Source organism: Clinocottus analis, unplaced genomic scaffold (assembly GCF_023055335.1).
Source record: "Clinocottus analis isolate CAN_PGR_092001 unplaced genomic scaffold, fCliAna1.0.p SCAF_19, whole genome shotgun sequence".
In the NCBI taxonomy this organism is placed as follows: Eukaryota; Metazoa; Chordata; class Actinopteri; order Perciformes; family Cottidae; genus Clinocottus; species Clinocottus analis.
The window spans coordinates 10796576-10820510 of NW_027175920.1; the positions used below are offsets into that span (position 1 = coordinate 10796576).

The window sequence follows — 23935 nt, forward strand, 5'->3', positions numbered from 1 at the left end:
TATGAAAAAAAGTGGACCACAAATACACAACAGTCTTTTATTTAACAAAAAAATCATATTGCGTCTGGCACGGTTACATATAATTATACTGCTGCAGTGGGTTACAGGAAGTAGAGTTCGGGGCATGTAAAAAAAAGGGGGATCTTTCCACTTGTAATCTCTTCAGAGTCTCACCAGAGAGGATATTATACATGAAGAGAGTGACGATGGGGCTTTGGCGATAACCGCGACAGCCTGTCTCCATCTCTTTTCTCTCGGAAGGATGGAAGTGGACTGGGAGGGTTGGCTGCTTCACTGGTTTGCTAACGGCTGTATGGCACAAAGGAAACAGTCAAAGGCTGGCTTTTGTTCTGTTTTTTTTGTTTTTTTCTTCTTCTTGGAGCGGGAGCTAAAAAGACAACTTTGTTTCCCTGATCTTTCGCTGGGAGGAGAGGAGGAAGAGAACACACAGTCACTCTGGCAGGTAGTAGAAGCACACAGACACGCAGATGTTGCTGGGAAAGCAGATGTCGATGCAGAAGTAGACCAGCCTCTGTTTCCCTGGACCTGAACACAAGACACAGACCTCGGTGACAAGATCCTCATAGTGCAAACAGTGCGGCATAGTCACATATTGAATTATTAATTGGCAATATTTACAAGAGTTCATGGTCTGAAAGCAGCCTGATTAAAGACAGCACCACGCGCAGACTGACTGAGTATAAGTATAATGTTTTCTTTGGAAAGGTCACTGCTGGCCGTCATAGATTAGTTTTAGGTTTCAGCCTGACACGTTGGTTCTTTATGGAGTTGCCAGCTGGCTCATTTCAAAAGCTCCCTGTGGGTACTCACAAATGAATCCCCAACTTCTGCAGTGTGTGATATGACCGTGCATACTTTACTAATATCTAAGATAACATGTCATTAGACACTTATCCAAATGTCAGTATACAACTACATGTCCCTTCTGGTGTTTGTGTACCCAGTAAAAGAGAAGGTTGGCATTAGTCTATTTATCTTATTGTCAGCAAATGCCAAGGAAAGACCAAAAGCAACATTATGAGTAAGTATTTTCTGACTTCTCTACCTTGTCTCTAGCAGTCAGCTCGAAGCCAATGTGTTTCTACTAAATACACACATCTTTAACATATTTATATATAAATAATAGTATTAACCAAGGCAAAAGGAAAAGCTTTCAGCAGACTGTTTAGTACACATTTGGTTTGCTCGTGAGTATTTACAGTACAGCAGCAAGCCAAACTAAAGCACAGTGTCCGTGTTGGTGGTAATGAAGTGACATGTCACTGAGACACCGATGTGCCACAGAGACTCTTTATATCCAGGGTGGTGATCAACACTTCCCCCAAAAACCTCTTCCTATCGCATTTCATAAAGGTTTTTAACAACGTAACAATTGAGTTTGTTTTTTTTCTCTCGAAAACACAAGTTCTCACCATCGACCCTGCGGGTCCAGTGGATGGAGCTGTCCTGACACAGAGCCTGGAGAGGCTCCTCCAGCGTGGACGCGTCCACCTGACTGGCCGCCAGCACTCCCAGGAACTCCGTCTGCCTCCGGGTCTCATTCCCGGACAGCTGGAACTGACTCTGCGGAGGACAGTAACGCAATTATTCAAAACGGGAAGATCCACAACGGGCGAAGAGTTTCTGTCCTCGTGCAGAGCTGTGCAGTGTCATTGAAGAAGTGTGAGGAGTCATATTGGGGTCACAGTAACATTGGGGTCAAAGCAAGGGAGAAAACCCCAAGATTGCAGCTGGAGCTGCTTTTCACCTGATATCTTTGCTGATGAGGTCATTGCACCACTTACACCTATGAACCATTTAATGTGCCATTGTGCTTGAGTGTAACAACCATTTGTTTCCCCTCTTAGCCGCGAAAAGACCAAGAAGACCATTGTGCCGTGGAACAGAGGGACGGAGCACATTTACTCTCATCCGCGAGGGACCCTTTCCCCTCCTATCGTAGATTAAATGACCCACAGTCAAAACCGAGGAGCTGTGTGAGAGATACGTGACACCACGAGACGACACTCGGGGACTCAACTGAAAAGGTAGAAATGGTCCTATTGTGCAAAAAAAAAAAAAAAAAAGATAAGGCGAAGAAAACAAGTCTCATCTCAGATTACCTGGGAGGTCCCACATTCACATTCTCATGTTGTCAAATCACAATTAAGAATCAGACCGACACCAATCATATCTGAAGGCCACAGGGATCGATTCAGAGCCGACAATGGACATCAATATTAGAGATCCAGGTAAAAAAAACACACACACACACACACACCCTGTACTTCCCTCACCAACCAATACACCAGGCTGTTTAAATCCAGTCTTAAAAGCTAAAAAGCCCTCACACAGTGTGGCCATTGTGCCCGCTCCGGGGCTCAGGCTCGCTGCAGTGGCCTCCTGTAAGAGGATCCTGGGCACGGCGTGGGGGCCCGGAGGGATCAGATGTGCTGAGGAATTCAGCCGTGGAGGCGAGAGAGGGAGACTAGACGCCTCTTCCGTGCGCCGCCCTGCCTACCTCACCCCTCACCCCCCCGATCTGTGCAGAACGGCGGGGAAGTCATGCAAAACCTATATGAAACCCAGCAGGTCCTGGCTCAGCGGGGTCTTCTGGGATTAAGATGCGAGTCAAGGTCAGGGATGCCAGCTCACACATTAGCAAGGCGGCGACTTTAGAAAACACCTGGCAGAGGTAAAAGGGCAAACTTTCCTTTTCTTCATTTGCCCCGCTTCGTTTTCATCTGAAGTCACGCATATCCTGAACGCGACCAGGGGGAACCTATCACGTTACGCGAGCCCGGTTCTCACCCGTTGAAATGTTGCAGCCCACCCGCTCCCCCCCCCTCCCCCCCGTTACCTTAGGCGTTGACTCGTGGAGGAGGGAGTGCACGTTGTCGTAGTCGGACTTCTCCATCTTTCGCAGGAAGCAGCTCTCCTGCTCGACGGGCTTGTAACATATCACACCCTGCAACGACCACAGCAGACAATCAGACATCCCACCGCCAACAGTACAGATAAAACACATGACCATGTCACGTGCGTATCACCTGGACGCACATGTTTGATGTCAAAGAGCACGGTGGACGTCTGATTTGCAGAGGAGGTCACCAAAAAGGTCACCAGGTCCTTCTGCTGGTCCACAACGGCTGACTGGTTGATCAGAGCTCCAGTCTGATCTGGGACTGTGATTCGGACAATCTGTAGAGACTACAAAAGCAGACCGGTCAATGTCAGCGATGAAGCGCTCAGGTCAAATTATAGGTGTTAATGGAGGTGGGTGCTTACCTCAGAGTGAGGCTGAGGAAGCCCAAGGTGCCCCGTCAAACCCAGCACAATGACGACCAGGAGCAGGGAGGCCGAGAGGCTGACCCAGAAGGCCTTGTGTGGGAAGCGGGACTGGGTGGACGCAGCAGAGCCCCCATCCTGGAGAGGTGTTTCCACACATAAGAACCAGTGACAAATTATCGTACTCAAGCTAAACATCCACCTGGAGCAGGCTGGGATACTGTCTGGCTGCTGAGACTTTGTTTTATTTACATAGATCAAAACCTGGAAGTCCCAACCCGTCATGCAACTATCACTTGTTATGGAGCAAAACTGGATTTTGCAAACAAGCATAAAAAACAGACATGTCCTGCCTTCATCCCGCTGCCACCTGAAATGCATTTCTGTCCTTAGTGAGCTGCGGTTTACACTGAGAGCCGTCTGCTTACCGTGCACTGGGCTTCCTCCAAACGGGCTTCTGAATGTTTCCAGCACCTCACCATCCTGTGTCCCTTGACGGCTCCTCACTCGGTCTGCTCCCTTCTCGTAGCTACCGGCCTGGAGCTGTGGTCATGACTGAGAGGCAATACACCTGGCCAGCTTCTCTTTGTCCCAGCAACCCCCCCTCCACCCACCTTCCCTTTCTTCTCCTCCTCTTCCTCCTCCTGTGGTCTTACAGTCTACCTCCCAAAACAGTCATCCACGACTTTGAATCTTGCCAAACTCAATTTCCGAGGTCTTGTCTTCCTGCAATTTCCTTCTTTCCTCTTTTCTTTTTACGTCTACTGTGACTTATTATGCGTCTCCAACATTACCCATCGTTACGATGCACGTGTTCCCCCTCACTCAAACACACACTTAGATGAGGGGAATTGGCCGCCCTCCCCAGCCCAGACAATGGACAAAGAGGGTGAGGCAGGTGCAGCTTGGAAAGCCTCTCTCATCAGCTGAGAGGTGATACGCAGTTCTGACCGTTGTAGCATCCAGCCGATGACAATCCAAGGTGACTTTAGGCACAGGACCGAGAGAGACGTTTAGTTTGTTCACGTAGAACTTAAGGCACAGAGAGCAGACGCTGATTTAGTAAAGATAGTTTGTTTTATTTGTATAATGAAGCATTGCTTTTAGTGAGTCAGGGAGTCAAGGACAAATCAGAGAAAACAGAAAGAAAAAGGAAGATTGAGGTACCTTTTAAACATGTATGCCATTCTACTAACTGACATGACAGAGCTGGGTAGCACTACACCATACCATGTATACTATGAATGCTTGCATTTTCTGCTGAGGAGTGAAAATACATTTTTTTTTAAACTGAAAGCTCAGGATGGACCTGCTTAGTGCCTTTTACCCCCCATCTGTGCATTTTTATTCATAGACTCTGAAACAGCTGTAAACCTAGACGCACACACTACAAAACTGTGGACACATTTTGTGTGCTCATTTCCTTTCTCGAGTTTGACTTGCAGTTGCATAAAGTAGAGGGGATTGCATCACAGGCTGGGTCTTTTAAAATACACTCCTTACTCCCTTCCCCAAAAAGTAACATATACACATTTAAACAATACTGATAAATCCTTGTTCTTACGTTATTATTAATAAATCAATCGTTAATATCATGTTAAATATTGGAGTCTTTGTCTCCTCTGTCACGCATCAGCAAGCTGCTCTGCGCTGACTGTTAAAGAGATGATTCATCATTTTAATTCAATGACACATATTCCTTTTTAGAAGACAATGTCTGGCATGTGACAGGCGAGCCAGATTCAGCGGGTTTAACACTGCTCGGCTATCACGTCGCTACACTCCATTCCTGACGGACTTGCTGCGGTTTCATCCCTGCAGAGCTGGAAGAAGGTCTGCGATGCTGTCCACGTAATAATCCGGCACCATCCCCTGCCTCTCCGCACAGCCGCTCTTCTGATGGGCCTCGGCGTCCGCCACAGTGCTGACCCCCGTGAGGGTGAGGAGGGTCTTAAGGCCGCAGTTGAAGCCCAGCATGATGTCCGTGTCCAAGCGGTCGCCCACCATGAGGCAGCGGTCGGGGTCCACGCCGAACTTGGAGGCCACGCAGTCGAACATGAATCGGTTGGGTTTGCCCACCGTCTGGGCCTGCCGCTGAGCTGCGGCCTCTACGGCCTGCAGCAGGCAGCCGGTACCTGGGAGCAGGAGTGAAGGACAAAAGGTTAGGAGACCATTTTGAACTCAGTTTCCCTGCAGCCGTCGGCTGTTTTACTTTCCAGTGGTTTCACCTTCTTGTGTTATTAATAGGCCCTTTTTAATGCAGCCTTTAGGTTGTTCAGGGCCCTAGTGTTGTTCGAGCTGACCCAATGAAATGACTCAATTGAATTGGAACATAATTAACTTGATTAGTTACACCTGTGCTTACCCGCAATGACATGTCAAAATGACTCCTGTGTAAAGGGCCTTCAGATGGTTCCATTTACACTCGTGGAGGAAAGCATTTCACTCAGATACAAATTTCATAAAAGTTATCGTGGGGCTTGAAGGTTATTATAACATAATAGATGAAAGATGTAATGCTTACTTCGCCTTAACATTTAAGCATCTTCATCAGGTTCGGCAGATAAAAGCTTCAAGATGCAAGCTTTGAAACCAATTTGGATTATGGTGTAGACATTCGTCTCAACTATGAAAGCTCCAAACGTAACAATAACAATCCCCCATACTCCTTGAAAGCACAATGTTTGTGGATACGATGAGGCCTTGTCTGGTTTTACAATCAAAGCTAGAATGATGTGTCAACTTTGAGACTATTTTGCATGGGTGGAGCTTGCAACAGGTAGGTGGAGAAAAACTGTCTCCAAGAAGAAGCCTTGATAGTTCCTGCTTTTGACACTGTTATAGTTTTCAGCATGCTTTTCTTGAGTCCAACAATGAGGCCTTACAGTTCACCAAACAATACTCATTTGAGTGGTGTAGCCAGCCTAAAGAAGTGTAGAATCTACACTAATGAGCCACCTGCATGTGTGTGCGCGCGCAGAGTGAGTATCCGTACCTGGGACGGCCTTGCCGCCCTCCAGGGGCAGCCTGGAGTCCCTGTTGGTCCCCACGAACAGACAGCCCGGCTGGGTCAGGTACTGCATGGCTCTGTTCATTTTCATGTAGCTGAAGTGTTGATCGAAACCGACCACCACCGCCTTCACGTCGGGGTCCAGGGGCACGTTGGCCCAGTCGTTCTGCTTCCCGAGGACGTGGTCCGGTCCCACGCCGGTCTGCTGGATCCCCACCGCCTCCAGCTCTTCTCTCATCGCGTCGCTTCCTATCAGGTACACTTTCCCCTGCAGCTCGCACACAGTCTTCAGGTACATCGCGGAGCAGTACGCCGTGCCGAACACCTCGTCCTCGCTCGCGTTGAACCCCAACGTGGACATTTTGTCGACGTACATCTTCCTCGTCTTGGTGCTGTTGTTGGTGACGAAGAAGACCCGTTTCCCTCTTTCCTTGAGCAGGTTGACGACCTGCGCGGCCCCGGGGACGGCCTGGTCCCCGCGCCAGATGACCCCGTCGCAGTCAAACAGGACGCTGTCCACCGAGTCCAGCAACGGCTTCACCCGCGCGCCGCTCAGCCGCGTGCATTTAGACCCAGACATCACGAGACGACGGTTGAACCGAGCCGTGACGCGCTGTCAGACGCAAAGAAATGAAGACTTGTCCACGGCCAGCAGCGGTTAAGTAACTGTGTTACCGACACTGCAGGAAGTCACCGGCGTTAGTGCTGTCATAAAGTCCAGTGGAAACAAGCGGTGCCTTCTTTTGCCGCAGTTGTTTTGCTAAACAAGCAAAGCTAAGTGTTGTAATTCACGGGAGAGGAAAACTCTGACCTTCCACTGAGTGTTGCGTCAATTCTGCCGTTACTTCCGTACCGGCTTAAAGAGACAGGAGCCACCGGGGACGTATGTATTATAACGTTGTATTTAATCCATGGCGACACACTAGTTCAAGTCAAGTCCCACCAGGTCAAACTTCAGTCACTAACCATGTTCACAACCTGTATTTGTCTTTCCAAAACGTATACTGCTTAGGTGTTTTTTTTGTTGTTTTTTTTAAATACGAACGGTCTTCTTTAAAATATTCTTCTTGGCATCAAACTACACCTCCCATGAGTCTTTAGGGTAAATGTTCGCAACTCCTACTGCTGGCTTCATTTACCCCTGACATGAGTTTTACCTTATGAAAATATATAATTTAATCATCCACCTACCATTAAAATATTCCAATGTCTGACATAAAAACAAAAAGTACAACATTTGCAAAAGCTGAGTGCCATTGCCATGATCATGTACTGAACAAACTACAGCGGCAGGACATAATGTTCCAGCTTTGGAAGCTTGAGGCTGATGGTTTGATTTTTATTAACAATGACTTCATACAGCATGGTTTACTTTTGTGTTTGCTGACAATGTTTTCAGAGGTTTCCAATATGTGACACATTATGGGAGATAAATAAACACCAGAGACTTTAAAGAAATTCCTAAACGCAAACTTTATTTCTTGAGTCAACAGCAGTTCTTACGGCCAGCTAACCACAGCCAATGTACATTAAATGCAGCATAAAGACATTCGGCAGTATCTTTTTTTCAGTTGTCTTTCTTCTGAACAGGTTGTCGGGGGAAGAAAATCTCTTGCAGGTTTCGGAGTAGACCTCTGCTGTAGTAGTATCTTTTAGAGTGGTCTGGCGCTGGGCTACAGAGACGGTCTGCTGTTGAAGTTGGGTGGCAGTGCTGGCACACGTAACCTCGACTTTTGTACCACTCGTTGGAGGTCTGGTTGACGAGAGCCAGGTAGGAATGGAAAAGAGCATAACCCGCCAGGAGGAAGAAGACGAAGACCACAAATCCCAGCATGAAGACGATCCGGGGGAAGGTCAGGAACAGATGCTGGCGAGACGGAGAGAAAAATAAAATAATTTCAGGTCAACACGTGGTATTGAATTGGGAATGTAGCATTATGAAACGCAGCATGTGCTCAGGCTCACCTGTACAATAAACAGAGGGCCTGCTGGCTGCTGCTGGCCGTACTCGTCAACATAACTGGCCCTCAGAAGCCCTGACCGCAGTACGGCATGAAACAGCATGTCCCCTGTTAGGACGGCAATGTCGCCTGCCATGGCGCACACACTAAACAGGTAAAGCAGGAAGTAACGCGTGTTCTGAGCACCGATGCAGTTGTTCACCCAGATGCAGTGGTGGTCAAAGCGTTGGACACACCTGTTGCAGACCCCTGAAATACAGACAGTGTTTACAGTGAGCACTGAGTATGAGTCTGTGTTCCAATGTATTTGATAAAATAAGACAATATGTTCTGGTACATATTTAATACTATTTACTCACTGCAGTGTTTGGAGCGAGCTGGTTTGATGAGCTGGCAGGTTTCACAAGAGACTCCTGGGTGAAACAGCTTCCTGTCATAAGGATAGATGCTGAGCTGGCCAGCGATTTTCTTCTTTGTCACTGTGCCTGCCAGAGGAGAGAAAAATTATTACAGTGTAATAAAACAAAATGCATAGTAATACTTCAGACCTTGTTTACACAAGGAGAGGTCTGGTGATTATTATTTTTAATTTACTTTATACAAAGTCTGTACCATTTGATACTTAAAACAGATTTTCTGCATGCCCACAGTCTACAAGGGCCTTAACACCAGCAGTAAGGTAGAGCAGCATCCCTCTTTGAGACTCAATTTAATGATCCTTGTTTTGAAATTAGCACCACATTTAACATTCTCGTGGAAATAAAAACAACACTGTATCTGCCATTCCCAAGACATGGACTCGCGTGAGGCCTGTTTAACTGTACCATAGTTGATGTTGTGAAGCCTGTCCCTTGATTACAAGACTCCCCCAGAATTAATAGTTTTACCCTCCAGGTGATAAGATGAAAATACTGATGTGCATGGGTGACATGGAATTACCTATATGCTGGTGTACTAGCAAAGACAAAATTTTTAAAACGAAGTGTACAAGTGTTGCATAGCTTGCCCTTCAATCGTGTCGGAGTTCGAACAACAAGTATGCCTGAATGTACTTTGGCTAACATACTAACCTGGATCTCTTTTGATGCAGCGGTAGAAGAAGAAGGACTTGACGGCCAGTAGGACGTATGGCACTGACAGACTGGTCACAGTGGTGTCCATCTCCCTGCAGAAGCCAAACACCTCATAGGTGAACTCTGCATACACAGCAGCCTCAAGCAGGATATGCACATAGATGAACGTGTTGCTCCTGCAATGAAAAGCACATTGTAAATATAGTGGTGCAATAGTTTAGCTCTGCAATTTAAAAATACGAAAAGAGCCCATATAAACACATAAGTCTGGGACATGTATTTCTGGGGAAACTGAAACTACAAACCTTTGATGAAACAGCCTGTGCAGGGTCCACTGTGAAAGCTTTATGAGGCATTTTGGCGTAAACGGTGCAACGACCTGTGATGAGAATTGTCGGCATCTTTGATGTCAGCGAACATGTTTCCTCTGTATTCTGGCCAAAGTAGCCAAACGGCGCCACGCAGTGTCCATTTGTGGAAGTGCAGCCCAAAAATACTTAATTCTTACCTTTCCTACCCAGTTGAAGAGGACACTAAACGGGGTTTGCTGCTGGCCGGAGTACTTGCAAACGAGGACTATACACGTCAGCACCACTACGACGTAAATCGCGAACAGAATTAGGAAATCCATCTCTCTCCTGGCGACTTCAGAGTAACACAAAGGCAACAGGTGTTACCTGGTGTTTCCTGGCACAAACTCCTCACGTACAGGTAGAAAACTCGGCAAAAGATACAGCTGGGTTGCTGTTAATCTTCTCCGTTTGTTTGAACACGACGAGGAACACTTTTAAATGAAATAATGTGCGGAGCGCCTTCTCAATCTTAATCTCAGGTGAACAAATCTACGTTAGCATTATGCTAGCGTAACCTACAGTTCGCTAGCAAACCTGCACATCTATTCCCGCTTACTTTCCACCGTAATGCCATTTAACTTAACTACTCATACATTCTTCTATTAGAGGTCACACATAGCTGCCTTTCAGTGTTTTCTCTCACGTCAACATAGCTGTTATGCTAGCGCGTTAGCCACCCGGCGTCACTTTTGGTCCTGGTCTGTAAACAATGCTACTTCCTTAGCATCGATGGGGGCGGGGTGTCAATATAAAGCTTCATGCATTTATATAATGCTAAAACATTCATATTTTGAACTTTATAAACACGTTTTCACAATGAATAATCATATTGTAATGTTATACATTATTGTCTTTGTGATCACATTTGTATTGATTTTATAGATATGCATTAAAAATCAACAAGTTACCGTGAAGGACAGGCACACACACACACACACACACACACACACACACACACACACACACATATATATATATATATATATATATATATATATATATATATATATATATATATATATATATATATATATATATATATATAAATAAAGATGCACATAACAATAGACATTAAAAAAATCAAATCAACAAGAAACATCAACTCCTATTTGGGAGTATGTCTTTATCCTGATGAAGACCCCTTATTTTGAACATTTCCTCTCCTGTTAGTGTTGTCTCTCTGTCGCTGCCATCCAGTGCTCCACACAATACCACGAGGCATCACAGGACACCTGCTGGATCTGGTTGCCGACATGGCCCAACACTCATGTTACAGCTCACAGTCCTGGAGAGGGGAGCATTACTCTGGAGCTCTGCATGGACATTTGTGGATGCTGTTTAAACAGGTACATGATGTGTGGATGTGCTGTGCCATGTGTTTCTTATGTCAGATATGTCGTAGGTCATGCATGGAGTGTATTTGCTGTTCCAGTTTTCATCCTAATAATGTCACAGTTTTGATTTTTACAAAGACACATTATTCCAGCTCCATTGTTTTTTAATTTAAAAACACATCTGAGAACATATTAATCCTCAAATGTATAGATGTATAGATGAGAAAGGATTTACTGACTGAGTGAAAAGGTTGAGACCGCTTTAACAGACTTGGTGGTCTGTGAAATGTCAGCTTTATGCCTCATCTTGTCACACACGAGTCACTGTCTTTGCTGTAGTGTAAGAAGAGAGTTTGATTGGCTAACTGTCAGGAGAAACAGCCATTTGTGGTTAATTATTTAGTTGGTACTGGACTGCCTGTTCGTTATTGATTTCATGACAGTTAACCTGCAGGCATCCTTAGTACTTTCTCTTCAGCTTCAATGTATTTGAATTCAAATTGATAAGGTCCAGTTTTTTTTATAAATATCTTCCCCCTCTATATAATCGCTGATATTCAAGACGGGAAGTCACTAGGTACATTTACTCTTGTTATTGAGTAGGTTTTGTGTATTTTTATTGTTCGGTTTTTGTTAATTGTCAATTTAAAACAATCTGGTGGGAACTCAATACTCACAGCTGTTTGCAGTGTCAGTGGGGTTTGAGATTTACATCCCACTCACCGCAATTCATTTATGACCTAATAAGAGTAATAAAGGTGGGAGTTATTTTTACAGCAACAAGTGCATATGTTATGGTCTTCACCAACTGGTAAGAAATGCATCTGCGTCATTGACTGCTAAACCTTTCACCATGGTCACCAGCTTGTTACTAACTTTGGAATTTGTTGTTAATGTTATAAAATCAAAAAAGTTCCCCACAAAGTTGAAGTAAACACGTGGAATTCTCTGTGCTGTTGTACATATTCATTTAACCCGATGCTATTATTCTCAAAAATATTGATACGTGCAGCTTCAAGTATAATATCAGTGAGGTTAAAACATTCTGCTTGAGTATAACAATGTTCCACCACACCCCCACATCCCATTTGAACTCATTCCTTTTTCAATTACATGATGATTTCACAGCCACGTGGACATAGCGAGGACTGTACAGCTTTAACCCTTTTAATCTTTATATTTAGATCAGTGTACTATTTGGTCATTTACAACAATAAAGCCAGACGGATTTCACATATTTTGCAGACAGCAATGCACACTGCTAGCTACCCACCAATTCAACCCTGGGCTTAAACAGATAAGTAGACCATTTGAATGTTTTCACTCCAGCTTTGACCGACACTCAGCCTCCGATACAGACTGTATTCACACTGTGAGTGTTCTATCTCACACTGACTTATCACAATAATAATAATAATACATGTCACTTGCACAATTCCAGTGTGGTTACAATATATTCAGTGTATGTGTTCATTAAGGAAGGGGACCATGTGTTTCTTCAGTATTAATGACAGGGGGTGGAGGAGCACTGAAGATTCAGCTCATAATCCTACTAATCCAACAGGCTAAAGTCTTAAATTGCCCCCACTGTTTCTCGCATCACACATGGTCACACAGAATCCCAGGCATGCAGACGCTCCAATTAGTACTCATTAGGCTCCCGTACATCGACGCAGAGTGATTCTGGGCCACGAGCGGTCCCTCTGAGAGCCACCTAGCCGAGAGAAGAGGAGGAGGAAAAAGACACATTGGTGTATTTATAGAAAAATGAGGCCTCACAATACCCTTTTTGGAGAGAGAATTATTAAGGAACAGAGGTGCCCGGGTGCATGCGTCCCAGTTTTCTGATTAACACTGTGCGAGCGGGCCGGCCCAAGGATGAATCAGGGATGAGACGCAGGACTAACTCCTTGACACACTCGCAGAGAGACTGCGCTCGCTTCTCATGCACACTCACCCTTTTGCTCATGAGGACACCGCGGTGGTTTCAGGGTGGATGAAAGGGTCAATGTCTTGAGGTTGTCTCCCTTCCTGTTTGACTTTGGGTTGGTCCTTTTTTTTTCTATTTTTTTAACATTACATCCGAGAGGACCGATTGGATATCAGGCCGCTAGCAGGCCGCCTGCTATTTAACAATCAAGATGAAGAAGTTTTTGCAAAACAAAAAAGGCAGATACTCTTTCCGGCGGGGCTCTCGGTATCCATCTAAGGATTTCTGTAAGTGTTATCAGTGTTGTCCATGCATGTTAATGCTGCTGCTTTGGAGGCTGTTGAGCACATCATTAGCTCCCAGCTGAGCCAGAGGGTTTATACTTTATTATATTTAGCAAAAGTCAACAAGTCCATTTTGTAATTCTGTGTTTTTTTTTTATAGCATAAATGTTTTTTAGAACTGTTACATGTAGATTATCTTATTCTCACTTTAATATTTCACTCCAACGTCTGGCCTACAAGTGCCTCTATTTGCAAATGTACCTCATATGTTTGTTATTAAATGACACTTTGTATGTCCTCCCGGCTTAGAAATGATCAGTGCAGCCAGTGGTGTGCTCTCTATTGCATAATTACCATTCAACAGGATAGACTTGCATGTGCACAGAGTAAAAAAAAAAAAAAAAGAGCTGGAGGAACTTTTGTCTCAAGCTAATTAAGGTCACAATCTCTGCGATGCCTTTATTTGATTGGCTGCGTTTGCGTTTGTGAACCAGGTCAGGGACCGCTGAGTGTGTCACGGTTCAGGGTAGAGGGTTACAGAGCCGCACTCGATAGTACAACTTGAGACACTGGAGATAGCAGGCGGGAGAAGAGACGGGGCACGAATTGGATCTCTTTTCAAACCTGCAGAGGATTATTTGATCCAACGGTGTTTTTTCAATGTCGATAGACTTGAATATATTAGCCACATTTGGTAAGTGCTTATGTTTGTATGCATTTATTTATTTATTAGCAATGCGGTCTCATAACCTCACAGATGTTTGTCTGCAGCTCCAAAGAGGAGGACTCTGTGAAGTACTTGGATTATGAGTAGTTACTTTATTTTCTCCCATCCTCACCTATCGTGTCCCATCCTCTCGTCCCTAAAGTCCTCAGCATGCCGTCGTCCAACCAGGGCTGGCCTGATGAGTTTGGCTTCCAGCTGGGCGGCAATGGACCCAGTTACATCCTGTCTGTGGAGGAGGGCAGCAGTGCCCACCTGGCGGGGTTGCAGGCAGGGGACCAGGTCCTGGAGATCGAGGGCCACAATGTGTCGACGCTGGGTCCCCAAGCTGTTGCCGCCATCGCCCAAACTCAGAAGAACATCCCTCCCAGTATCGGAGTGGTGTCCCGCATACAGCAGGTCGTTACTTTATAGTATAGTGTCGTTACTTTACTTCCAGACTGATACCGAGCCTTTTCGGTGAAAAATAATGTAATTTCTTCATTACAGATGGACATCATACCGGGTCCGGACGGTCGTTTTGGGTTCACCATCGTGGGAGACTGCCCCCTGCTGGTGGAGGACTGCTCGCCTTGCTCTCCAGCCGGCCGCGCAGGTCTGAGGGCCGGGGATTACGTCATGGAGGTCAACGGCATTCCCGTCAGGCAGCACGAGACGGCCGCCGCGCTGATCAAGGCGTCCCAGGGGAGGACGCTCTGTCTCGGGGTGCTGTGTCTCGGCCCGCGGCAGAAACGCAGCATCAGCATCGAGGACAGTCAGATGGGTGGAGAGGGAGCGAGAGTGGACCGCAAATATAAAGCTCTGGAGTTCAACAGGAGGGTACGTGTAAATACACAGTAACCGCTGAGTCTATGTTCATTTGGTTAAATCACTTTCTTACTGTGAACAATGGAGTCCTTCATCAACACAAACTAGTTAGATCAGTTTGGTTATTCTGCATTGTGCTCTTCTTAGTGGGCGGGGCTCCGTGGGTTATTATTATTGTTTATTTAGTCATGGGTATTTTAATGCTAGATAAGTACTTTTGTTGAACAGGTGTTCACAGGCTTCAAGAGCAAAATATAAATCTAATCTCAACAGAAAGGTTATTGCAATGTTTTACTCTTTATAACCGGGCATACAGTAGCTCTGCTCAATCCTTCAACAGCCAAAAATGTCTGTGCATAGTGCAGATACAATGCACAGCTGTAAACCTTTTAGAGAGTTTCTATTCCATAAAGAAAACAGCAAAGATCCCCAAAATTGAGACTTTGGATAAAAAATATAAAAATATAAAATAAGACCACGACAATAAGGCCATATTCTTTTTCTCAATGGCACTGACTTATCCTCAAACTCTTCCCAGCCTCTAACCTCATTGTCCTTTCACCATCAGGTCGACCAGATTTTAGGAGACGAACCCGAGGTGAAAGAGAAACTCTTCACCGTGCTGAAGCACTACGCAGCCGAGAAGAGAGTCGAGTGGTTGGCCTCGGTCCTGCCCGACATACTCGCCACCGATGAGCATCGGCAGCTCATCTCCAGTATCAGGTAGGAGCCCGGCTCTTCAGCTCCCGTAACAACGGATAGCTGAACATAGGATAGAATAAACTGCTGGAAAAAAAGGGGAGGAAAAATTGGCGAGATGGCTGCCAATTCAGGGGCGAGCAATGCGTTCTGTTTCCTGTTTAATCCACCCTTGAAACCATTAAGCCCAAGGACAGTTTGTGCTTCTGCAAAGCTTCCAGTGTTGTTCAATTCCTTCTCACATTTCTTTGAATCCCACACACATTTGAACTTAAAGTCCCAGTAAAAAAGTAAAATACTCTGCAGAGATTTGAGTCATAATGAGCACGTGAACAGGCATTTCCTGTTGCTCATTCTGCAGGTTGGATTAGAGGGGGTCTCGACCGCTGCAGACATTGCAGAGCTACGCTTTAGGTTTAGGTGGGCTCCATCTGCTTCCCGGGGTAAATCCACAGTGACCCCTCCACGTCGCTTAAAGCGTCATCAGTGTCAGTGAAACTCAGAGACTAAATGAACATGAAGCGGCCCGGACTCAGAGTATTTAGCTGTAAATGAGGATTGGCAATGAGAGCCGAAATTCACAGCATGGCGGTGACTAGGATAATGAGTCACAGACAGATTTAGTGGAGTACTAGCTTTGTGAAAACATCATTTATTGTAGGCCATGCTGCTCTGTATCTCCAGTTCATTAAAAAAAAAAACTGGATCTCCACCCAACAAGTTTTTTGAAGGTGATGGTGTCCATGAGTCGGAGTAAAGCCAGATACCTAAACGTGAAAACTCACTCAGGTAGCCAGAGTTATGTGGTTGTCTACACGCCAAAATGACCAGCACTCCTGCCTTTCTCTAACTCCCCAGACAGTTTGTCCACAGATTGCACTTCTTCCACAAGCAGAGCCAATCAGGCCTTTTATTCTCTTACTACGCTGGCTCCCCTCCACTACTACACCACTCGGAAACTCTCTTTAGCGGTATTAATATACCGTCAGAAGGGTTTCCAGCAGTTTGAGGTCAGTGTTGGGCTACTTTAGCAACCGGAAAGGAGTTTAGGCGACTGGATTTTTGTCCCTTAAATTGGTCGTGAATAATTAAAACATTGAGAACTCCTCATTGGTATTTGTTCAATAAAGCAGAACGAGCACCAATAACAATAATTTGAATATCATCTCTTTGTGGTTTTCCATCCCCCACCCATCTCACAACTCTCTTACCTCCCCTCTCTCTCCCTCTCTCTTGGGAGGGGTTTATGTGTTTTTCATCTGATGGATTTTTTTCATTATTCTGCTCAGAGTGCTCTCTCTCTCTCTCTCTCTCTCTCTCTCTCTCTCTCTCTCTCTCTCTCTCTCTCTCTCTCTCTCTCTCTCTCTCTCTCACTCACACTCTCTGTGTGGTGACAGTTTCCCCCTAACACTTGGTAAAGAGCCTCCCGCTTACACCCATGTCCCGCCGTATCTTTCATCCCCCTCAGAGAGGCAGCACTGCTTAGGTGTGTCTGCCATTCTGCTCACGATCACATGGTGCAACTTAGTTTGTAGTTGAGCTATGGGTGACCGCTAAAGCGATGAATTGTCTGGGGTGAGTATACCTTTCCGATCGTTTCCAATAGAATTGTCTTTGCCACCGGTGTAATTGCGTGTGTGAAGTGGGAGGTGAGTGAATATTTAATGCAGCCTGATACAGAACAAGACCATGGCTGCTGTTGATGTTGGATGTCTGATGTTTTTAGCTCTGAAATCCTCTATTCCCCTTGTGGCTTTCTAAGCCTTCTTCAAGGCAATTTCCGGGCTTTAAATCTATAATTCATGAAGCCAAGTGAGCCGTCAACGGGGTGTTCTGGTAGTTTGATGTGATGGGACCACATTCAGATGGACGCAGCTGGTTGTAACAGTCGGCACTACAAAGGCATTATATTGTGCCTGCCTTATGTGGGTGAAGTCATTAGTTTGAGTGATGCTCTGCTTTTAGGCTGTAATCTCTCGCTAAAAACAATATCTGCCTGTATTATACTGAATGTGTGTGTCTTTCCTTCATATAGCGGGCACATTTTAGCTTTTGTGCAACACAAGATGTCTACTAGTAACTGGTGCAGGTCTACCTTTTTTTAGCTGTGTAGAAATCAACTGAAATGTGTGTACAGTGGTAGTTGAGCGCTTTAATATAATAGGAGCGCTTATTGGATGATCACGGGTGAGAATGCTCAACACGTCTGCTTTCATCTGCTCCTCTTGACCCCTCAGTGCATGCTGTGCCTGAGAAAGCGTTCTCCTTCACTAGTGCTGATAATGATGGTGTTTACTCTTAACTGCTTGAGTCAGTGGAGCTCGCTTGCGACTACCGCTGCGCCGCTCCACCGCACAAGATGAGAAACATTAGTGTTGCACAAGTGCCAAATAAACTGTATTTAGAAAAGCGGTGACAAACACATACGAACGGTGGAAAAGTCGGAACATTCGGAAGTTGTCTTTTTATAGTTGCTGGGCAGGTTTTGGAGCTGCTTAACGCGACTAGATTGTTCAGGAAGAACAAAAAAATAAGAACGGATGGCTTTTTCGCTGAACAACAGCTGAAGGGAAGCCAATGCCGACATATTGGAACATTACGGCGGTTCAGACCAGTGGTTCTCCAATTTATTTTACTCGTTTTGAAAGCACTGACCAGCCCCAAAACATTTTGGGTAGTTGACAGTTTGCAGCAGTTAATGATATAATTGAAAATTTTAAATATTTAATATAACGAGTTTATCAAACTCCCATTTTTTTATTGACCCTATAATACAACAATTATTTTAGGGATTGTCCATGACCGTTGTGTTTTTAAATTAAGATATACATTTTTTTTAAATGTATTTCACATACACCGTGCAGTACTTTGACGTATACCGAGGAAATAGTACCGACTGACTTCGGTCCATTCTCGCATTACAGTGCCAGCGTGTTTATTCAGTAGATCAGATATGGCCAACGTTTACAAGCACCACTTTTAATCATTTACTTTTGACAAGTTCCTGGACACACACCAGACACCCGGTGATGCTCACAACGATAATCATATAATTATCTTTTAATTCCACCGGCTTAATCTTTAAATACATGACCCACCACTGTGCCCTTTTGGCGGCACCCAAGAGACGCAGGACAAACGGATCATGTCAGGCAGATGTTCTTTTCACAACGTTCTCCATTTTTTTTGAGGACACGCGCTGTTCCTCACTCCTCATGTGTGCTAAGACACGACATCGGTCTCACTCATGAGCCTCACTCGCACCTTAAAGCCGCATCTGGACACTTGAAATGAAATGAGGTCTCCTCTTTGTAGTCTCGTCAAGTTTCCCTTATGAGAAATTCGTCCCTTCCTCCCTGCTTGCTTTTTCCTCCTTCAGATAATTATAGATCTCTGTTCTTCATTAATGAGGTCAAATCAGAGCGCTCATTTTGTTTCCAAAAACTTTTAGTGATGAGCTGGCTGTTTCAACAGCCGTTGGATGAACATCTGACTTTATAAAAACATGGTGCTGATAGCAGCAGACACACACACACACACACACACACACACACACATAGAGGTAGTCCCTTGTATCTGTGTGAGAGACAGGGACATATTATTACCATGATATGAATAGATGACAAATAGCAGGGAAGCGATAGCAAACAGAGGGACCGTGTGGGTTGCTACACCTACATCACTACAGAACATTTATTTATACCTCAGGAGTCTGCTCTTTGTCGCCAGTCGTCTGCGCTCAGGCAATACCGTCTCAGGCTACATGAACGCCTCAAACCGGATCGGAATGATGATACATAAGTGACAGCACGCTAAGAATATGTGACCTATATCTTCAACTGAAAAGATTTGTTAAAACAAAAAGCGACTCTGAAACCAGTGTTGGCATTGAATCAAGGTGAACGGCATATGCTTTTTTTTTTTTAAAAAGCATGATGAGAAGGATTTGCCGGTTGCGCTTTGTAAACAAGACACCCAAAGTCGGCCCCCTTCTGCCCGGTTTCAACGAGAGTCACGGCGCTCGCCAGCAGGTGAAAGCCAACCCAAGATTCATTCTCGCGTTTCTTTATTGGAACGAGCTTTGCCCGCTTGACGGTTCCCTTTGCTATCGTGGCTTTCCACATTGTGTATCCATATCTCGGTACCAGATCGTGCTTACGAAAAAAAGCCTGTCAGAGTAATTATAACTCAGTTTTTTTCTTTGATTGCTGCTGTAAAAAAATTGTAACCCCATATCACACTCCACGAATGCTTACGATCTGTTACCTAGATTGCTACGTTGTTTTGTAGAGGTTGATGCCTTGAAATGACCCGAACACAGCAAAATAGGAAACTGCCACACACTTCTAAAGGGACAGAAGTGAGCGGGGATTATTTTAGTATAAGCCTATAAATAGTTTTGTTTTTTTTAGGAACATCGTATTTGCTTTAAAAAGAGATTTAATAATTTGATGTCCTTCTCATCTTTCATCAGTGTCTTCTCTGCGGCTAAACTTGTAATATTAGCTGAAGGAAAGACACTTTTGAAAAAGGCAAGTGTGAAGTAGCCCAATGGTGTTAACTCATGACAACAGCAATGATTGATTCAAAAAAGGCCTGTCGGAGTAATTATAACTCAGTTTTTTTCTTTGATTGCTGCTGTGAAAAAAATTGTAACCCCATATCACACTCCACGAATGCAAGTTAACTTGTCAAAGCGAATAGACTGCTGCGTTGCTGGTCGTTGGTCTCATGGGGTGCTGAATGGAGAGCTCCTGTAGGGCAGCAGCTTGTTGTTTCCACGCTGTATTTTGTGACTCGACCACTGGAGGGCCCAAAGTCAGAAATGTCTCAATTCTCTCTGTATTCTTTTGAGATGAGGAATAAGTTTGTGCTCAATAGTTTTGTAATGCAGTATTCTCTGCAAGGTACTGTGTCTGTGTGTGTCTCTTCAGCATAATGGTGAAAGTGGAAAAGCCTGAGCTCAGCTGCAGTGTACTGCTTCAGCCGTTATCACAATCTTATTACATCCTCAGTTTTATGGGTTTTAATACAAGGAACCACAAGTTCTGCATGTAAGTAAGACTAAGAAATCCTTTTTTAAAATGCAATTCTGGATAAAGAAATGAACAGTGCCTCATGTGGGCTGTGAAGTTTCCTCTCTCCATCTCATCCTTCTGTGCTATGAGTGTGTCCTAATTGCTTTATTTAGCTGTCGAAATAGTTTTTCTGCAGCTTAATTAGCTTCTCGAGGACGTGTACAGTGGTAGCAGTTGTCTCCATCAGCGCGTTTGTGGCTAATTATGCCACCGGTGCTGTTTTCCACGGGCCGCGCGACACCCGGTCTGCTTATGGCTGATTCATCCGATCAGCGGTGAATCAGAGAGTCAGGACACAACAGGCTGGTGTAGGTGGGAGTCAAAACAGTTTGTGAGAATATCTGTGTTGATCTGGATGCCACTGTGAACAAACACGGAATCAAACTATTAACTTCTGACTGGCTTCATGCACCAGATGGGATTATGGTTTACTTTGTTATATTTAACCAGTGTGGTCTAAGTTCTTCAACATTTCATGCGTGGTTTTTAAAAAAAAAGGCCTGCTGGTAATGTGTTGGGCATGCTGTAGGTTCCCCCGTTTTTATGAGAAGAAACCCTCCAAAATGAGGTGATTTTGGCCATTTTTTCCTTTTTTAAGAGGCTAGTTTAGTGGGCTGAAACCAATTATTTGAAATACACTTTTCGAGTTTGACGAGAAGATACAGGCGAATGGTATCTATCGTCTCATCTAAAGCTCAGCAAGAAAGCAAATATGATTATTTCCCAAAAAGCCAAACTATTCCTACAACAAACATCTGTGAGATTGTTCAGCCAAGAACTGGATGAAATGTTTCAATATGTTTCGAGACTCTCGTATTCGATTTCACGTTTTTCAGATAATTATTTAAGAGATAAATTAAGATATTGCACAAAACAAACAAAGCTGGGTATTTACTGAATATTTCTCTATTTGTGTGTATGATGCATGTACATGTATAGTATAATACCTTCCTCTAAAGACGGCTAAACGTTTTTGTTTTTTCACCATAGAAGACAGTTTCAATGATGAATCCTGTCTCAACACAAGCAGCCATGTGAGACCTTTACTGGAATAAAATCTAAATTACAAACCATTTGGTGAAAGAACATGTAAACAAGACTTAAAATCTCACAGGAAATTGTACTAGTCAGGAGAAAAAAAGTATTGCGTTCAACACCAAACCCAGTATACAAAATAAAAATGCATTTTGTGCCACAGTAAGCTAGCAAAATGCCAAAAAGGGGGCTGAGTGTGGACTGTACGTTATTTTTCGTGTTGAAGGCTGGCTGTTTACCAAACAACAGTGTTGACTGAGAACAAAACAAAATGAGTCGTCCCACGCACACGACGACAGCAGACAACATTTCATTCAAGTGATAAGGACTGCTATCGGGAGACAAGGCAGCCACCCACACATGTGTGCACACCGTTTTAATAACGCGACCTGTGAGGATGTTCGCACTCTACCCCTCCGACAGTAATCTTAATTGTACACATGCTTCAAAAGGATAAGTTTTCTTGGGTGGGCACACAGTGTTGTAACTAAGTGCATTTCCTCTGGGTAATTAGTTTCGTCGTCAGCGGCCTTAATAGACAATATTGCACTGTGGACAAAGATATGATATGATTCTTGAGTGAAGGATTCAAAGTATTCTGGGAAGATGAATCCCGAGCTGAAAGCCAACACGGTAAATGACAACGTCTGTGATCCATTTGGGATCACAGACAGATGATAGACAGAGGATGAGAAGGCACGCTGCGATTTCCCTTTAACCTCACCTTCTCTCATGATACTTTGAAAAAGTTGCATTATGGGAACTGTAGGATCCAGCATGGTTGGAGATTGATCCGTACTATGGATTAAAAAGTCTGCATATCTCCATCTCTGCTGTACCGATTTCGACCATTTGTTTTCTAGCATGTCTCCCAATCACAAGTTTATGGAACATTATGGAAGTATAACACTAAAATCTCTGGGCTATCCCTTTAAAAAAATATACGCCAAAGGAGCTTTTAGTTTGCCGTTTGTGACGTTTGTTCCCCTTGTTGTTGTTGTTAGTGCTTAGTGACGAAGCTGCTCTTCTTTTATCAAGAGATGAAAATGCCGCTAAAATACTGGACGCTAAATTTAAATGAGTGATTAATTAAGTTAAAATTGAGTAAACCTACTATTACTTCTGCTTTTGATTAGGTTACTTACACCTCATAAAACCCCCAAAAAATAAACGTTTTGGTTCATTAAGATGATGACAGCTTCCTGCTTTGTGCTCACACTGACAGAGTCACAGAGGTGAAGCGTGGACGGAAGTGTAGGAGAGAGAGAGAGAGAGAGAGAAAGAGAGGATGACATAGATGGGGAGAGAGAGAGAGAGAGAGCAGAGGAGAAATCCCGCGCTCGCTCACTCCCACACCTTTTCCTCTCGCTGTATTCTGGCTCGGGTGCCTCACGCTGCTGCAGTGAGACTCCGGCAAGCAGCAAGTGACGCCAACATTTCCTCGCCAGTCTCTCTCCTCAGAGAAAGATCTCTCGCCTCTGGCTGAACGGGAGTTTAACTTCTCCTCTCTTCTCGTCTCCGGGGGCAGCCGACCGTGTCCAGGGGGAGGGACCCCTCGCCTGTCCAACAAAAGCCTTTTTTCTTTGAGTCTTGGAGGAGAGAGCCTGTTGATTTGAATTAGTCTGGACTTGGATTGTGAAGATTGAGTCAGCAACGATTCAGTTGATCATGACTTTTTAGTCTCTGCTCATGCTGGATGTTTGAATCCGAGGTCTCGGCTTCTGGACTCTCGTGTTTTCAAAATGGATCGAGGTGGATCTGTGATGTAGATCCATCTGCTTTCCGACTCTTTTTCTGAGGACAAAAACTAACATCGGCCCCTTTTTTTTAATTTTTTTTTTATTTCTCTCACATGCCACCATGTTCGCCAGAATCTTCATTCCCAAGAAGCACCGGCAGCGCTTCGACGAGGCCGTGTCCCAGAACGTGATCAACCGACTCTGCCGCAGCAAGAGCATCAGTGAGCCGCAGGGCAGGATCCGGCGCAGTCGGAGCGAGGATCACTCCGACCGGCACCACGGGTCCAAACGGGCCAGCTCCGTGCCCAGGGATGGAGAACCCGGGGGGAGGGGGGAGGCGGAGAGAGACAGGGGCTTAAGGAAGTCTGTCTCTGGGATCCCACCACATCCCCCCATTGGACCCAATCAGAGGTGAGCACACGCGTTCGAGATGGAAACCGGGCCGCCAACAGTTTCATCTCAACGCACAATGCAGCAGCCAAATATTTACTCTATTATTTAGACATTTACAGGCCGGGTTTCTTGAAAATGTACGTGAAACAGAGGACAGTGTCTCTTTCCCGTCCTCGCTGTTTTGTCCTTCCTAAAGCTTGTGTTTGCCTCTGAGTCGCGTCACGAAG

The 23935-nt window shown here is 44.8% G+C and overlaps 4 protein-coding genes across 18 annotated transcripts in view; 1 reads left to right on the forward strand and 3 right to left on the reverse strand.

Moving 5' to 3' along the window:
* Window positions 1-451: 451 nt before the first annotated feature.
* On the reverse strand, window positions 452-3770 carry bricd5 (BRICHOS domain containing 5). The gene is made up of 6 exons (XM_068583912.1): window positions 3717-3770; window positions 3289-3426; window positions 3061-3210; window positions 2861-2968; window positions 1434-1584; window positions 452-546 (listed from the first exon to the last, which is right to left on the reverse strand). The coding sequence occupies exons 1-6, from the start codon at window positions 3768-3770 to the stop codon at window positions 452-454; spliced, it is 696 nt and encodes a 231-aa protein (XP_068440013.1).
* Window positions 3771-4346: 576 nt separating this feature from the next.
* On the reverse strand, window positions 4347-7146 carry pgp (phosphoglycolate phosphatase). The gene is made up of 2 exons (XM_068582932.1): window positions 6284-7146; window positions 4347-5423 (listed from the first exon to the last, which is right to left on the reverse strand). The coding sequence occupies exons 1-2, from the start codon at window positions 6876-6878 to the stop codon at window positions 5098-5100; spliced, it is 921 nt and encodes a 306-aa protein (XP_068439033.1). The 5' UTR covers window positions 6879-7146; the 3' UTR covers window positions 4347-5097.
* The window catches only part of grid2ipb (glutamate receptor, ionotropic, delta 2 (Grid2) interacting protein, b), a 37974-nt gene continuing 20324 nt past the window's right edge, over window positions 6286-23935 (forward strand). For 7 of the 10 annotated variants that reach the window (XR_011077836.1, XM_068582913.1, XM_068582910.1 and 4 more), the window contains exons 1-6: window positions 9819-10043; window positions 10856-11031; window positions 14103-14356; window positions 14447-14776; window positions 15333-15487; window positions 23448-23726. Coding sequence is in view for 9 of the 10 variants with exons in the window: in XM_068582913.1 (XP_068439014.1) it covers window positions 14111-14356; window positions 14447-14776; window positions 15333-15487; window positions 23448-23726 (1010 nt within the window). In the remaining variant the exon portion in view is untranslated. Of the gene's footprint in view, window positions 7182-9349; window positions 9449-9818; window positions 10044-10855; window positions 11032-14102; window positions 14357-14446; window positions 14777-15332; window positions 15488-23447; window positions 23727-23935 lie in introns of those variants that run through there. The other 3 variants (XM_068582911.1, XM_068582912.1, XM_068582917.1) reach the window with 3 other exon arrangements.
* zdhhc4 (zinc finger DHHC-type palmitoyltransferase 4) lies at window positions 7749-10376 on the reverse strand. Of its 6 annotated transcripts, none has more exons than XM_068582929.1 (7): window positions 10010-10376; window positions 9841-9926; window positions 9638-9711; window positions 9330-9424; window positions 8619-8744; window positions 8264-8508; window positions 7749-8165 (listed from the first exon to the last, which is right to left on the reverse strand). In XM_068582929.1, exons 4-7 carry the CDS (start codon window positions 9418-9420, stop codon window positions 7866-7868), a joined length of 762 nt encoding a protein of 253 aa, XP_068439030.1. In that variant the 5' UTR covers window positions 9421-9424; window positions 9638-9711; window positions 9841-9926; window positions 10010-10376; the 3' UTR covers window positions 7749-7865. The 6 variants fall into 6 exon arrangements, with proteins under 6 accessions (XP_068439030.1, XP_068439028.1, XP_068439032.1 ...); XM_068582927.1 differs by having other exon boundaries at window positions 9330-9508; window positions 9841-9977; window positions 10329-10365; XM_068582931.1 differs by having other exon boundaries at window positions 9330-9508; window positions 10010-10040.